Source organism: Balaenoptera ricei, chromosome 19 (assembly GCF_028023285.1).
Source record: "Balaenoptera ricei isolate mBalRic1 chromosome 19, mBalRic1.hap2, whole genome shotgun sequence".
In the NCBI taxonomy this organism is placed as follows: domain Eukaryota; kingdom Metazoa; phylum Chordata; class Mammalia; order Artiodactyla; family Balaenopteridae; genus Balaenoptera; species Balaenoptera ricei.
Window position 1 is genome coordinate 14354980 of NC_082657.1, and position 15109 is coordinate 14370088.

General features: G+C 49.9%; 2 protein-coding genes across 9 annotated transcripts in view; both read right to left on the reverse strand.

Moving 5' to 3' along the window:
• The window catches only part of CATSPERG (cation channel sperm associated auxiliary subunit gamma), a 27806-nt gene extending 14138 nt beyond the window's left edge, over positions 1-13668 (reverse strand). For 3 of the 8 annotated variants that reach the window (XM_059904608.1, XM_059904607.1, XM_059904606.1), the window contains exons 1-4: positions 12810-13668; positions 6433-6588; positions 1433-1604; positions 63-200 (exon numbers count right to left, since the gene is read on the reverse strand). In XM_059904608.1, the coding sequence (XP_059760591.1) occupies positions 63-200; positions 1433-1604; positions 6433-6588; positions 12810-13205 (862 nt within the window). In that variant the 5' untranslated portion in view covers positions 13206-13668. Of the gene's footprint in view, positions 1-62; positions 201-1432; positions 1605-6432; positions 6589-7565; positions 7639-7815; positions 7943-8292; positions 8438-12809 lie in introns of those variants that run through there. The other 5 variants (XM_059904613.1, XM_059904609.1, XM_059904612.1 and 2 more) reach the window with 5 other exon arrangements.
• Positions 13627-14166, reverse strand: LOC132353990 (octapeptide-repeat protein T2-like). The gene has a single exon (XM_059905492.1). The coding sequence runs from the start codon at positions 14164-14166 to the stop codon at positions 13627-13629; it is 540 nt and encodes a 179-aa protein (XP_059761475.1).
• Positions 14167-15109: the final 943 nt, after the last annotated feature.

Sequence of the window (15109 nt, forward strand, 5' to 3'; positions counted from 1 at the left end):
AATTCTTAGACGTGAGAGGGTACGGAGGGGTCTCTTGGGCTGTTGGAGACCCCCAAACTTACCTGTGATGGTCCCAAAGTGGACATAACCTTCGTGCTTGCCAGTGGTGAGGGCCATGACATACTCGGAGCCATTGCTATGGAAATGCACAGGGCACAACTTCTTGATGCACTCGTTAGCCAGGACACGAACCCATCTCTCTGTGGGGGCCAGCACAGACATTTGAGCCTGGGACCTGGGCCCCCATCCACATTTCCCAGGCCTTAATGAGCCTGTTATCTGTCTTCTCCCACTGGAGTGACAGTTCAGTGTGGCGTTTGAGGTGCCCTTGGTATAGGGCCCCAACTGCCTTTGAGAAAATCCCCCCAGCCCCGCTCACACTCTGTCCACAAGGTTCAGATTGGGCTGACCCCACTCTTCTATTTCCCTGGCCAGAGGATGGGTTCTGAGCTGGGCATGTGACCAAGCTGGGCAAATCAGAGACAGTTCTCAGCTTGCAACCACTAACAAAGAGATATTCTTTCCTGCCCCCCACCTCCACCCCCGGCATAAAAGCCTGCAGTTGCTGGATGGAGTGGGGCAGTACCACAAAGATGGGCCTAACAGCTGCAGTGAGCCCCTAGATCCAACTGTGCCTGAAAACAACATGCTCCTGAGTTTTCCAGTTATCTAAGCCAATAAACAGCCGTCTTTGACTTAAATCTCTTTTAACTTGGTCCTTCCCACTGTCAAAGTGCCCTAAGAAAGAAAGGGAGAATAATAGAGCTGTTGGGAACACTCACTAACTAATGAAATATGGGTTACAGTACAAGTTTCTGTGACTCTATAAGTTGACATCTTTCATTTAGATAGGGCAGGGGCAGAAAGTGAGAAGAACTAGGGCTTTGGTATCATTTAACAGATGAGGCTGAATCAAAAGTCTCTGTATTTCCCCTCTGATCAATCTCCCTCATGGCACTGCCTCTCCAACGGCCCATCTCTGTTTCTCTCTTTGTATGTCTTTCTTTCTGACTCTCTGCCACTCTCCAGCCCCCCACATTTCTCGCTTGGTATGCATCTCTCTCCGTTTTGCCTTTCTCTCTCTGCACGTCTGTGTGTGAGTGCACGTGCACCGTGTGTCTTTCTCTCTGCTCCCTCCCTTCACTCTCACACCTCTCTCTGCCCTTAGTCGGTTCACAACTCCTGGGAAGCTCTGGATGAAAGCCTCACCCCAGCATATAGAGGGTAGGAGGAGGCCACTGCAGGGTGGGCAGCGATGCTTCAGGAGCTTGGGAAGTCCCAACATCCCCCTCCCCACTCACGGCAATTCCACTCCCAGGCGCCTCCAGTGATGGATTCACTGAGGCGCCCTCCCTGGGGCTCCAACAGGCAGGTCCCCTTGCCTAAGATGCCAAGGACACCCGGGTATGTGACCCGGCCAGGGGCCCCTCACCGCTGCCACGGTTGCTTGCGTGGAGTGTGGTATAGGTGCCCGTGAAATAGTAGATGAGCTGGTTCTGCCGAATGAAGAGGGTGCTCTCGGTGGCGATGGCATCGAAGATGGTAGCAGTGAAGCTGGCCTGGGGGCAGTAGAAGGAGCCTACCCAGCAACTGTCAATGCTCAACTGCAAGGGAGTAGAGCCAGTGGTAGGCAGGTGGCCTTGGTCTCAGCCCCTGTGTCCTCCCTTGCCTCGAGGCACCAGCTCTGACAACTGCTTGGAATGAACACATGCGGCTGCCCCCAGGGTCCCCTTCCTGCTCATGCTGCAGCAGCATCTTGGTGGCCAAACTTCCCCAGCAAACTTCCCCTGCAAGCAGGCGACCCAGGCCAGAGCCAGTTGGGGCTTTCTGTGCTCCCTAGAGTTGGGCAGTACACAGCATACTCAACGGTGCTCAGCAGACCTGGTTCCCCAGGCCACAGTCAGGGTTGTACTCATGTGGATCCAAAAGATCCCAAGCTTGGCCCAAGGCACACTTTTAATAATCCTATTCTATCGTGAACACAATTTGGCTGCCAGGCTGACACCATCTGAACTTATGAAGATCACTAGCACTGGCAATATCACTAACAGTGGGAAAGCACCACCAATGAAGGGCCTAAAAGATTGAGTCTACCCAGTATGGAACCGGGCCCCCTGCAGTGGAAGTGTGGAGTCCTAACCACCGGACCGCCAGGGAATTCCCGTTTTTTTTTTTTTTTTGAGTCTAAGTTTAACCAAGCTGCTAGAGCTCACTACCAGTTTATAGGCAACATAGGTTGTTATGAACAGAATTTATATGTTGAAGCCCTAGCCCTCATCATGACTGTACTTGGGCCTTTAAGGAGATAATTAAGGTTCAACAAGGTCATAAGGGTGGGGCCCTAATCCTATTGGACTGGTGTCCTTATAAAAAGAGAAAGAGACACCAGAGATCTCTCTCTCTCTCCACTCATGCCCACAGAGAAAAGGCCATGTGAGGACACAGTGAGAAGGTACTTTCTGCAAGCCCAGGAGAGAAACCAACCCTGCTGACACCTTGATCTTGGACTTCCAGCCTCCAGAACTATGAGAATATAAATTTCTGTTGCTTAAGCCACCCAGTCTATGGTATTTTATTATGGCGGCCTGAGCAGACTAATACATAGGGTCAGAGGAACAAGTTTTAATCGATTCTGTGAAGAAGCAAACAGCCAAATTCTATGGGACAAAAGGTCTGGTTTCTTAAATTGCCTGAAAAAAAGGTAGAGTATTAAGAGACGTAACAACCAAATGCAATGTGTGGGTCCTGATTCAAACAAACCAACTGTAAAACATATTTTTAGATCATTGGGGAAAATTGACTATGACCAGTTTAGATGCTATTAAGGAGTTACTGTTAATTTTGCTGGGCATTATAATGGCATTGTGGTTTTATTTCTTAAAAGTTCTCATGTGTTAGAGACACTGCCTCAGTTATTTCCAGAATTAACAGGTGAATGGTATGATGGCTGGAATTTTCTTTAAAACATTCCAGGAAAAAAAAAAAAATAGTGGGATAAAAAAAAAGCAAAAGCTGGGTTCATTATACAATTCTCTACTTTTGTGTTTGATTGAAATTTTCCACTAAAAAGTGGAATTTTTCACTAACTTTTCCAATAAAAAGCATATATCAAAGTAACACTCTAAGTTCTGCTGCTGAGGGAAATTTCACCAAGTTAAGGGTAACATGTACATTCTCACTTCCCTACCCTATTCAGCACATAAGAGATTTCTACAGACCACAGACATTGTTGCTGTGCCTGGTGAAACTAACCTGTACCCTCTCAATGTGTCATTTTGATCGGTTGTCATACTTAATCTATTGCCCTGTTAATATTTAAAGTTCTGCCTCTGTTTTCTGGAAGAAATACTTGGAAATTTTCTTTGTTAAACCAGAAGAGGATCATCACATCTCCCTTCTCCCACATACATGAGAAAAAGAAAAGCTATGAGTCAGCTGGATTTCTTATTTGAGCAGAGCTTGAGAGTTCTGACTCATTTAACTCAAAAAAAAAGCAGCATGGTGGGTGTCTCTGGCCACAATGATTGAGTCAAGGTGAGCAAATGGTGAGCCACACCAAGTGGAAGGAATCTTGGGATTTGGGGGTTAGAGGGTAATGGGAAAGATCTTTCCCACTGGATGTGGGCCTGAGATGCAGCCTTTGCAATTCCAAGTACAGAGATGTTTGAGCATAAAGTCAATACAGAGGAACCAGGTCCGAGAGATGGAGAGAGAGCAACTCAGTCTTGGTGACATTGTTTGAAATCCTGGGTCAAGCTGGACCTGAAGTCCTGAATTTTTTGGTTACACAAACGTACAAATTTCCTCTTCCATTTTTGGCAGGTGGCTAGTTGGGCTCCCAAATCCCTTTCTCCCATATTCTTTGGTAATTGAGTTTTAGCAGGGCATGTGCCACCCAGACAGAAATTATACTTCCCAGCCTCCTTTGCAGTTGGATGTAGCCAAGTAACTACTTCCTCAGTAATGGAATGTGAGTGGAAGTGAAACTTGCTTAAGAGAAAATAGTTTGCCTTTCACTTCTGCTCCTTCTCCTTCCCAATTGGCTGGAATATGGACATAGGCATGACCCAGCTCTGATCACACTGATGAGATCAACACCTGGGGCCTAGAGGATGGTGAAGCAGGAAAATAGAAGGGATGGGGGTTTCTCACTTCTGAACTGTTCGGGGAATGAGCAATAGTGATTATTTAAGCTATTCTCTCTCAGGAGCCTCTCTGTTACAGGTTTTTTTGTTTTTGGCCGCGCAGCTTGAGGGATGTTCCCTAACCAGGGATTGAACCCAGGCCGTGGCACTGAAAGCCCAGAATCCAAACCACTAGGCTACCAGGGAACTCCTTTTACAGCATCTAAACCTGACCAACTCAGGGCGGAAGAGAGCTGAGTAGGGGGAGGATTCCTATGGGACCCTAGGGGCAGTCTAGAAGGGAGTGGTGAGGTGAAACAAGAGGAAGGAAAACAGAGAGGAGACAACAATATGGGAAAAATCCCTATGATTAAAGAATGAGAATAAGTAGGCTTTGATTTTGGAGTGATGGAAACTTTTTGGAAACAGAGTTGGTGGTTGCACAATATCAAATGTACTCAATGGCACTAAATTGTTCACTTTAAAGTGGTGAATTTTAGGTACTTTCTTGGCGGTCCAGTGGTTGGGACTTCGCATTCCAGTGCAGGGGGTGTGGGTTCGATCCCTGGTCGGGAAGCTGGAATCCCACGTGCCTCGAGGCCAAAGGGCCAGGGCATGGAACAGAGGCAGTGTTGTAACAAATTCAAAAGAGAGTTTAAAAAAATGGTCCACATCAAAAAAAATCTTAAAAAAAGTGGTGATTTTATGAGTTTCATCTTGATAAGTTAAAAAAAAAAAAAGAACAAGGATGACTGAAGTTCAAATTGCACTTTTCATTCTCATGACATAAACCCCCTTCTCTGTCCTCCAAATCTCTTCAGCAGGATCCACATCGGCCACATATTTCCTGTGGGTGTGTTTGGGTCAGGAGCGTGAAAACTGAGCAAGGTCTGGATGACTTGGGCCAAGAGAGCTGACCCAGGACAGGGAGACTGTCTGTAAATGAAATGAGATCAGTAGAAGCCGGAAGTCATAGCCAGAGGGACCTGAGAGAACGTTAATCCACATGGGGTTGTCAGAAATCATGCGCGGGGCTTTCAACCTTAAGGGAAGGAGGCTAAGGCAATCTTTGGGGGTTGCTGTGTGCGCAATTGTTATCTTGGACACAATTAACAGCCAGCATCTTATCCCCTCAACTTGTGGCAAAGCTAGCCTGATTTCACTCTGGGGGAACCATCCTTTCTCTGCCTCGTGTCTCGGCTGCCCTCCTCATTAGGATAGATCTCATGACCTGTGCTAAGCCAGCTGGCACATTCCATTCTTTTGGGACACATGACTCAAGCTGGGCCAATCAGGACCAAGCAAACAAATTTCAGGATTTTTTTTTTTTTAAGTTATTTGGGAAACAGACGCTCCCTTTCTCTCTGCCTGGGAGTTGGGATGATATGAATCACACTGAGGATGGAGTTAATCCAGAAGAAGTGGAGCCAAAAGCTGGAGTCCTCATTTGAGCCCTGAATCAAGCCAGGCCCGCAGGCTGAGCTGTGTCTGGGCTTTGCAGTTAGGCACACCTACTAAAGCCATTTCTCTGCTTAAACCAAACTGGTTTGGAGTTCTGCCTACAGCTGCAATTAATTCAAACGTGTTTGTCATTCACACCAAAAGAACCTTGCTTCAGACACTCCTTCCCTGTTCTGGGAATAATATAGGCTCACAATGCTGAATTTGAAACCCTAGGGGCCAGATGTATATCGAAATTCAGAATTTTCCAGTTTAGAAGGTAAGATGGCACATATATACCATCCAAACCCCAGTGGGGTCTGGGGCAACACCCCATAATCAAACTCCTTAATATTTCTGCAGGGCAGCATCTGAATGTTAACACTAAATGGAATGCATAAAGACTAAAAAAAGTAGCCTTTGTTAGCTCAGGTCGGGGTTTCCCAACAAAGACATTTTAGCCCTAAACTTGTGAAAATGCCGTTTCAAAGATTTTGGATTTCAGAATTACAAATGGTGGACCTATAAATAATAATAGCTTTGACTCACATAGTGCTCATTCTGTGTCCGGCTGACATTAATTTATATCATCCTCGCAATGATTCTGTGAGGTAAATATAAATATTGTTCCCATTTTACAGATGGGGAATCTGAGGCCCAGGTGAAGTGACTTGCCCAACATCGCACAGCCAGGAGGTGGCAGAACCAGGACTTGAACCCAGGCTGTCTGGTTGCGGTCTTATGTCTTTCATTCATGCTATTTGCCTCTCATCGGTGGTAGGTCTTTGGGGACCTTTCTCTGGCCCCAGGCCCCCCCACCATTTTAGGAGCTGAGGCCCAGCCCACCATCTGCCCTGCATCAACTCACCTCCACGAGAAAGAAGTCCTTGAAGTTTGTGTCAGTCAGCAGGATGGCCTTCTCCTCAGGGATGCCACCCAGGATGAACACAGGTGTCTGGTCCACAGTGTACCACAGGGGCCTCGACGGGACATTCACAAAGTACCGGGGTATCAGATTGAAGAGCTGCGGGGCAGGGGCAGGAGGACTGCTCAACACCCCCCTCCCTTCCCTCTCCCACGGTTCCGTCTGCTTGCCCCCATCGCCTCTCTGATCTCATCTCCCACCACTCTCCCACTCACCCACTCTCTCCCGGCCACATGGGCCTCCTGCTCCTCAGAGCCTTTGCACAGACTGTTCCCTCTGTATCCCCTAGTAGCCACGTGATTCCCTTTACTCAAATGCCAAGCTTCTCAATTACGCCTTTTTTTTTTTTGGCCACGCTGCGCAGCTTGTGGGGTCTCGTGGGATCTTATTTCCCCAACCAGGGATTGAATCTTGGCCCTCCGAAGTGAAGGCATGGAGTCCTAACCACTGGACTGCCAGGGAATTCCCATCAGTTATGCCTTTCTTGAGCATTCCATTAAACACTGCCGTCCCCTCCTGCACAGACCCAGTTCCCCTCACTCTGAATTCTCTCCAGAGCACTAACCACCTTTTAACCTGCTACAGAATTTACCTGATTTCATGTTTACTGGTTTGCTGTCTGTCTCTCCCACTAGACTGTCAGCTCTAAGAGAGGACAGGGATTTGGGTCTGTGTGTTAACTGTTATGTTCCCATGGTGCCACACTGTGTGCTCAGGAAGTGCCTGCTGAATGAATGAATGAATGAATGAATGCACTGTGGTTAAGAATATGGGTGCAGGAGTCAGGCAGACACAGTTTCAAGTCTCGTTCCATATGTACATGCCGAGAGCCTGTGGACAAATGGCTCCATCCTTTTGGGGCCTCAGTTTTCTCCTCCTTAAGATGGGTATGTGAGAGTACCTTCCCTCACAGGTCACTGTCAAGACCTAATGTGATTGTGCATTTAGCAGGGCATGTCGCCAGGGGACCGGCACACAGTAAATGCAATCTGCCACTCGTTTGGGAAGAAATCAGGGCCCCAGCCTACTGTCTTTAACCCCCTCTTCTACCCTTCCCACCATCTGGGCCCCCTCACCTCATTTCCCACCGTGAATTGGAGTGTGGTGTCTCGCTGTCTCTCCAGGAAGCCGTTGATATTCACCTGAAACCTGAGGTGGGTGTGGGGCACGCACGGGTGAGGATTCCGGCTCCTGCCACAGCTCACTGCCACCTCCCTGTCCTGTTCCCTCCCTTTGGGCTCCTCCTGTCTTCTTTGGGGATCTGGAAGATTGGGGAGGAAGCCCTTCCCAGAGTCTACCCCCCGCCCCGGGTTTGGGAAAGGGCACCTTTTATTGGGAATGAAGGGCCCCAGGCCGTTGCTGCTAACGTCCACGCGCATGACCACGCTGCCGTTCTTGATGGGCATGGGCGTGTACCAGCTCATGAGACACACCTCCTCTGCATTACACCTCTCTGCTGGCAGGCAGGGGGTACTGAGGCTGCTGGGGCCTTCCAGTAGCAAGCCCCCCAGACCACTGGGATCCCCCTGCAACTCCCCACGCCGCCCCCCCCCCTCAGCCATGGACCCCACTGGCGCCTCTGTGTGGTCCCATCTAGGCCAAGGAACCTGCTGAGGCCTCCCCGGGCCCCCCTCCAGGTCAGACACCTCTGTGAGGCCCCCAACAAACCCACACGCCCACCAGGTCATAGGCCCCTTTGATGGTCCCAGCCTCCCCTCAAGGTCACGAACCCTGCTGAGGTCCCTGGCAATGCCCCCACATGCCCGCCGTGCTGTGACCCCTCCGGGAGCCCTCCAGGCCCACCTCTGCTGCGGAAGGGGGCTGCCTCCATCTGGATCTGCAGTTGCTCTATCTTCCAGCGATGGAAGTTGACTGGGGACTGGAAGGTGACCAGCACCACCGGCTTCAGCCCCGTCAGGTGGCCCTTGCGGACCAGGGCCTCAGAGGACTGAGGGCGAGATGGCCCCACAAGTGTGTCCTTAAGATAGCCTGTGGGTTCCGCTGCCTTGACCTCACCTTTACTAGCCTGTCTTCTTCCTGGGGCTGGGTCAGGAGAACAGACTCTCCACTGAGGGAAGGTCAGAGAACATGGTCTAGGGTTGGGGCTGGGGCAGGGGATGGGCCAGGCTAGGAGACGGGCAGAAGTGCTTTGGGCTGTGGAGGGAGTCAGGAGGCCTTCCTGGAGGAGGCGAGTCCAGAGCCAGGTCCTCAGACAGAATTTGGATGTAGGGAATGCATGGGGAAGGACAGCATGGGATAAGCAAAAACGTAAAGGTGGGAGTGCCTGGCACCCACGATACTAGCAGCCTCTTCCCTCACTTCAGGGATTTCAAGTCCCACTCTTGAGGCTTCTACCCCGCCCCCTACCCAGAGAAATTAGAGTCTCTGCCACCGCCACCAGGTTTGTGGGCTGGGGCCTGGGGCTGAGGGTGGGATGGGGCAGTTAGACAGAAAGGAACTGGGGAAGAGGGTGACGGGGCAGCCAGGGACAACCTCCCAGAGATGCCAGGATCCTGGCTGGGCTAAGAAGGGAGGGCAGGGCTTAGAGCGGAGATGGAAGGAGGAAGATAGGTGTTCTAGGGTATAGAACAGAATTAATTTTTTTTTTTTTTTTTGGCCACACCGTGCGGCATGCAGGATCTTAGTTCCCCAACCAGGGATTGAACCCGTGCCCCCTGCATTGGGAGGGCCCACTGGACCAACAGGGAAGTCCCTAGAACAGCACTAGCAAAGGCTTGGAGGCACCCCCAAGAGACAGCTGTGCTCAAGCCACTGTGGGCAGGGGTGTGGGGGCAGCTGTGAGATGCGGGCGGGAGATTTAACGGGTCTGACCCCTTTTGCACAGGCCTTCATCCTGAGGAATGCCTAGGCCAAGGCCCTTTCAATCCTGCCCCCTACACCGGCCCCAGCCCTGCCTCAGGGTTTCCAATCACAGGGTAGCAGGTGCTGGTGGGCGGGGACCTCCTCCCCGTCAGGGCTACCGTGGCCATGACGACCCTGGTCCTGTCCACCCTCCACTCCTGCCCGGACTGAGCATCAGCCCCCTCCCTGTCTCCTTGCTCCTGCCCTGCCCCCCATTCAGCCTGTGAACACCTGAGTCCCATCACATCCCTCCTCTGCTCAGAACCTTCTCATGGCTCCACCTCACTCAGGGGGAAAGCCAGGTCCTCACTATCTCCTCCCACTCTCCCCCTCGCTCACTCTCCTCGAGCCACAAAGGCCTCTGGTTGGCTCCTCATACACACTGGCTTCCGTCCTGGCTGTTCCCTCAGCCCAGATGTTTCCCCCAGTTCTCCGCATGTGTGTCCCTTTTCATCATTCCACTCTCTGCTCAAGCTTTTCAGAGACCTTCCCCAACCACCCCAGCTAACACCCTCCTTTCTGACATATCACCTCATTTTATTTTCATCTTTGCACTGATTACTGTAATAAATTATTTTATGTATTTACTTGCCAATTGTCTGTTTCCCTGGTGGGCTGCATCCAGAAGAAAAACCTGGCCACGTTGTTTATCATTGTACTGCCTTCCCCACCCCATTGTGAAAAAAAAAAAAAAAAGAGGATCTGACTCAGAGCAGGTGTTGCATGAACAGATAAAGGAATTATTATCACTCTTTCACAGATAAGGAGAGAAGGTTCATGGAGTAAACTCTCTGCCCAGGGTCACACTCTAGAAACTTTTTGCTAGCATTCACTGAGTCCTGTCTATGAACCAGGCACTGTGCTAAGTGCTTCACACTTATTTAATCATTTTATGAAGTGGGTATGATCATTATTGTACCCTTGTTAAGGATGAGGAAACTTTGGTACAGAGAAGTTAAGTAACTTGCCTGAGATCACACAGCTACTATGTAGCAGAGCTGGAATTTGAAGCCAGGCAGCCTGGCTCCAGAGCCCAAAGGATTCACTCTCATGCTATACTTCCTCCAAGTAATGTTAGTTAATGGCAGATTCAAACCCAGGTCTGTAGCCTCCAGAACTTCAGTTCTAGACCACAACATTCTACTGTCCTCAGAAAGCTTACTTGAGCCAAAACAGTCTTAAAGAAGAACAAAGTTGGAGGACTCAAACTTCCCAACTTGAAAACTTAATACAAAACTACAGTGATCAAGACTGTGTGGTACTGGCATATGGACAGACATATAGAGCAATGGAACAGAATTATACCCAGAAATAAACCCTTATATTTATGGTCAATTGATTTTTGACAAGGGTGCCAAGACAATTCAATGGGGAAAGAATAATCTTTTCAACAAATGGTACTGGCATAACTGGATATTCACATGTAAAAGTTGGACCCCTACCTCACACCATATACAAAAACTAACTCAAAATGGATCATAGGCCTACACGTAAGAGCTAAAACAAACAAACAAACAAAAAAACTCTTAGAAGAAAACATGGAAGTAAATTTTCGTGACTTTGGTTAGGTAAAGCCTTTTTAGACAACACCAAAAGCATCAGCAACAAATGAAAAAACCTGATAAATTGGACTTTATCAAAATTAAAAACTTTGGTGCTATTGTATGACATGTGAATTATATCTCAATAAACATAAAGCTTTTGTGCTTTAAAGGACATCACCAAGATAGTGAAAAGACGTGGAATGTGAAAAATATTTACAAATTATATATCTGATAAGGAACTAGTATCCAGTATATAAAAAGAAATTTTACAATGCAACAGTAGAAAGACAAATAGCCCAGTTTTTAAATGGGCAAAGGAGCTGAAAAGACGTTTCTCCAAAGAAGATAAATGGTCAACGAGCATATGAAAAGATGTTCAACATCATTAGTTATGAGGCAAATGCAAGTCAAAACCACACTGAGGGCTTCCATGGTGGCGCAGTGGTTGAGAATCTGCCTGCCAATGCAGGGGACACGGGTTCGAGCCCTGGTCTGGGAAGATCCCACATGCCGCGGAGCAACTGGGCCCGTGAGCCACAACTACTGAGCCTGCGCGTCTGGAGCTTGTGCTCCACAGCAAGAGAGACCACGACAGTGAGAGGCCCGCGCACCGCAATGAAGAGTGGCCCCCGCTCGCCGCAACTAGAGAAAGCCCTCGCATAGAAACGAAGACCCAACACAGCCAAAAATAAATAAATAAATAATTAATTAATTAAAAAATAAAAAAAAAAAATTAAAAAAAAAAAAAAAAAAAACCACACTGAGATACCATTTCACACATACTAGATGGTTATAATCAAAAAGATGAACAAGAGCAAGTGAGGATATAGAAAAACTGGACCCCTCATACATTGTTGATGGGAATATAAAATGATGTGTAGCTGCTTTGGAAAACAGGCTGGCAGTTCCTCAGAAGAGAAACAGAGTTAACATATGACCCAGCAATTCCTTTCCTAGGTATATAGTGAAGAGAACTGAAAACAGATGTTTACACAAAAACTTGTACAGACATGTTCACAGCAGCATTATTCATAATATCCCCCCTCAAAAGTGGAAATAACCCAATTGTCCATCAATTAATGAATGGATAAGCAAAATGTAGCACATCCATACAATTGAATATTACTCAGCCATAAAAAGGAAATACTGATGCCTGCTACAACATGGATAAGCCTTGAGAAGAAGTCAGATACAAAAGGCCACATATTGTATGATTCCATTCTTTATATGAAATGTCCAGAATAAGCAAATTCATAGGGGCAAAAAGTAGATTAGTGGTCTCCAGGGGCTGAAGGGATGGGGGTACAGGGTTTCCTCTTGAGGTGATAAAAATGTGCTGGAACAAGATAGTGGTGATGGTTGCACAACTTTGTAAATATACAAAAAACTATTGAACTGTATCCCGCAGCTTGCAGGATCTTATTTCCCCAACCAGGGATCGAACCCGTGTCCCCTGCAGTGGAAGCTCGGAGTCCTAACCACTGAACCGCCAAGGAATTCCCGAACTGTATATTTTAAAATAGTGAATTTATGGTATGTGAATTATATCTCAATTTTTGAAAATTATTTTCTTCACTTTATTGAGGACAGTGTTTTGTTGTTGTTATTTTGTTTTGTTTGGCCGCGATGTGGGGCATGCGAGATCTTAGTTCCCCGACCAGGGATGGAACCCGTGTCCCCTGCAGTGGAAGCGTGGAGTCTTAACCACTGGACCGCCAGGAAAGACCCTATACGTCAATTTTTAAAAACGGAAATAGCTTACTTGAGCACCAACTATGTGCCTCGTGGGATACCGGGAATCTTCTTGAATCTTTAAGGTCCCTAGGGTCTGGTGGTGCCACCGCTATTCAAATGTTAGAGATGGGGAAACTGAGGCCCCAACAGAATGAGCCCACCCCCTCTGCACCCACTCACCTCTCCCTTGCAGGAGTAGTTGATCTTCAGGTAGTAAGGAAAGCCCAGGTATGTCTGCAAGGAGAGGGTGGGCAAATGTCCAGAGCCCAGTGGGGTGCAGGTCCAGGACCTCTCCCGTTTGCCTGACACCAGTCCCCTCACCTCGTCCGGGTCGATGGGCGCGTCCACTAGCAGGCTGAACACTTTGTCCACTGTGTACAAGGGCTCTTGATCGACGAAACGATCGCTCGCGTCCTTCTTGCCTACTGTCTCAAAGTTGTTCAGGACAACCTGCCAGGTGCACTCCTGGGTATTCTTTATCGCCCACAACCTCCACGGTGCCAACAGCACCACCAGCAGTGCCCACAGCGCCTGCAGGACTCGGAGCCTCGGCCACGCAGGGCCAGCAGGGGACATCTCGGGGCAACGGATAACGTGGCTTCAACCTGGAGAATGCGGAGGTCACCAGCTTGCAAGACTGTTCTTGGTAGGCGCCTTCTGAGATCCCGTCTCGCTCCGGTGCTTCGTCCCGTCCCGGCTCCTGGCCCCGCCTCTGCTCCTCACTCCACTCCTACTTTTGCTCCAGGCTCCACCCTTGCTTTTGTTCCCGAACTCGGCCCTGCATTTACTACTACACTTCTGGACCCCGCCTCTGCTACTACTCCAGGTCTCGCCCCTCCTGTTGCTCCTCGCCGTGCCCCTACTCCTGGTTTCGCCCCGCCTCCTGGTCTCTCCCCTTAACCTTGCCCCACACTTCTTTCCTCTGCCCCTGCTCTGCCTCCCACCGCTGCTCTTCACTCGATCTTGGTTTCTGTTTCTCGATTTAGCTGCTCCCCACCTATTTTCCCCAGTTCCTCTGGTCTCGCACCTGCACGTGGCTCCGCCCCCACTTCTTGCCCCGCCCCCACTTCTCTTCGCACCGCCCCATTCTCCGTGCTCGGGCCCTGCCCAGGTACCGGGTCCTGCCTCTAGACCCGCCCCTCTCCGGATCCTGATTCCGGACCTTCCCCACGCCCCGCCCCTTCCCCTGTCCCCGCTCCTGTTTCTCGCCTGGAGCTTGCTCCTCGCTGGGCTTCTGCTCCTCGTCCCACCCCTTATAGACCCACCCTTCCCCCTCATCCTGGGGGAACTGTTCTTCCCAAGCCAGCTCCTTGCCCCGCCCCCTCCTATGGCCCCGCCCCTTCTCTTTAGAGACGCTTTCTTTGCCTTGGGAACTCTCCTCGCCACTGGCCTTCCCCTCGCTCCGCACCCTCTCCTCGTCCTGCAACTTCTCGTTCCTTGTCGGCGCTACCTTGTCCGTCAGCACTTTCTTGATCCTCACCTTCCCCCTGAACCATGACACCTTTTCGCCCCCTTCCTTTTCACCACCCCTTTCCATTCCCTGGACAGCCTGGCTCTACGCTCCGCCTCTTCTAGCCCCGCCCCTATCCATCACCCCGCTTCTTCTCTTAGCCTCTCCCGGCTCCTCGCCCCGCCCTTTCTCCGCCCTTTCTCCGCCCCTCCTGTGCCCAGTCCCTGGACTCTCCTCCTTTTCCCCAACCTTTCCCCTCCTCGCCTCCCCCCTCCCCTCTCCTCCCCTTCTTAACCCCGCCCCCGCCCCACCCTTCCCTGCCAGGGATGACCCCAGGCACCTCCCTCTTCTCCCAGACCCTTGGTACCAGTCTCTAAGTTAGACCGGTCAACCGTCACTCTGCCGCTCCAGTCCCGCCCCTCTTGCCCGGTCTCAAAATGGCCGCCTACACTTCCACAACCGACTTCTGCCTTTCTCGAGGCACGCCTGCCTCGCCCGCCTGTCTCCATGGTAACGCTCACCCCAAGCAGCGCCTACGGCTTGGGGGGCGGAGGGAGGGCGGTGCTCAACACCCAGTAGCGCGGGGCCTGGCCGGCAGAGGGTGCTGGGGACGAAGTTTGCGATGGGAAGGCCTTCAAGGAGTTCCTATTGGTGGTTCTCGCCTACTTATCCTCCTACCCAATCAGACATTGATATCACAATTCTAGTGAAAAAAATTTGGTCTTCATGTGGGACTTAATCTTACTGCGGCTTAACACCCTTCTCTACAGAACAGGGACAAAGGCAGCCATCTCATAGAGCTGTTTTGGGAAGTCAATAAGATAGCACGTGAAGAATGCCTGGCACAAGTACATGTTCAATAAGCTAACAGTTTTCATTGGTATTCTGATGCCTAACAGTTAAGGACTCAGACCATGACTTTTTTTTTTTTTTCGGGGATCCTAGTTCCCCGACCAGGGATTGAACCTGGGCCCTCTGCAATGAAAGTGTGGAGTCCTAACCACTGGACCGCCAGGGAATTCCCCAGACC

Coding starts and splice junctions, on each gene's coding strand:
- LOC132353990 (XM_059905492.1), bottom strand. CDS start 14,166: ATGGAAAGGGGTGGTGAAAAGGAAGGGGGCGAAAAGGTGTCATGGTTC.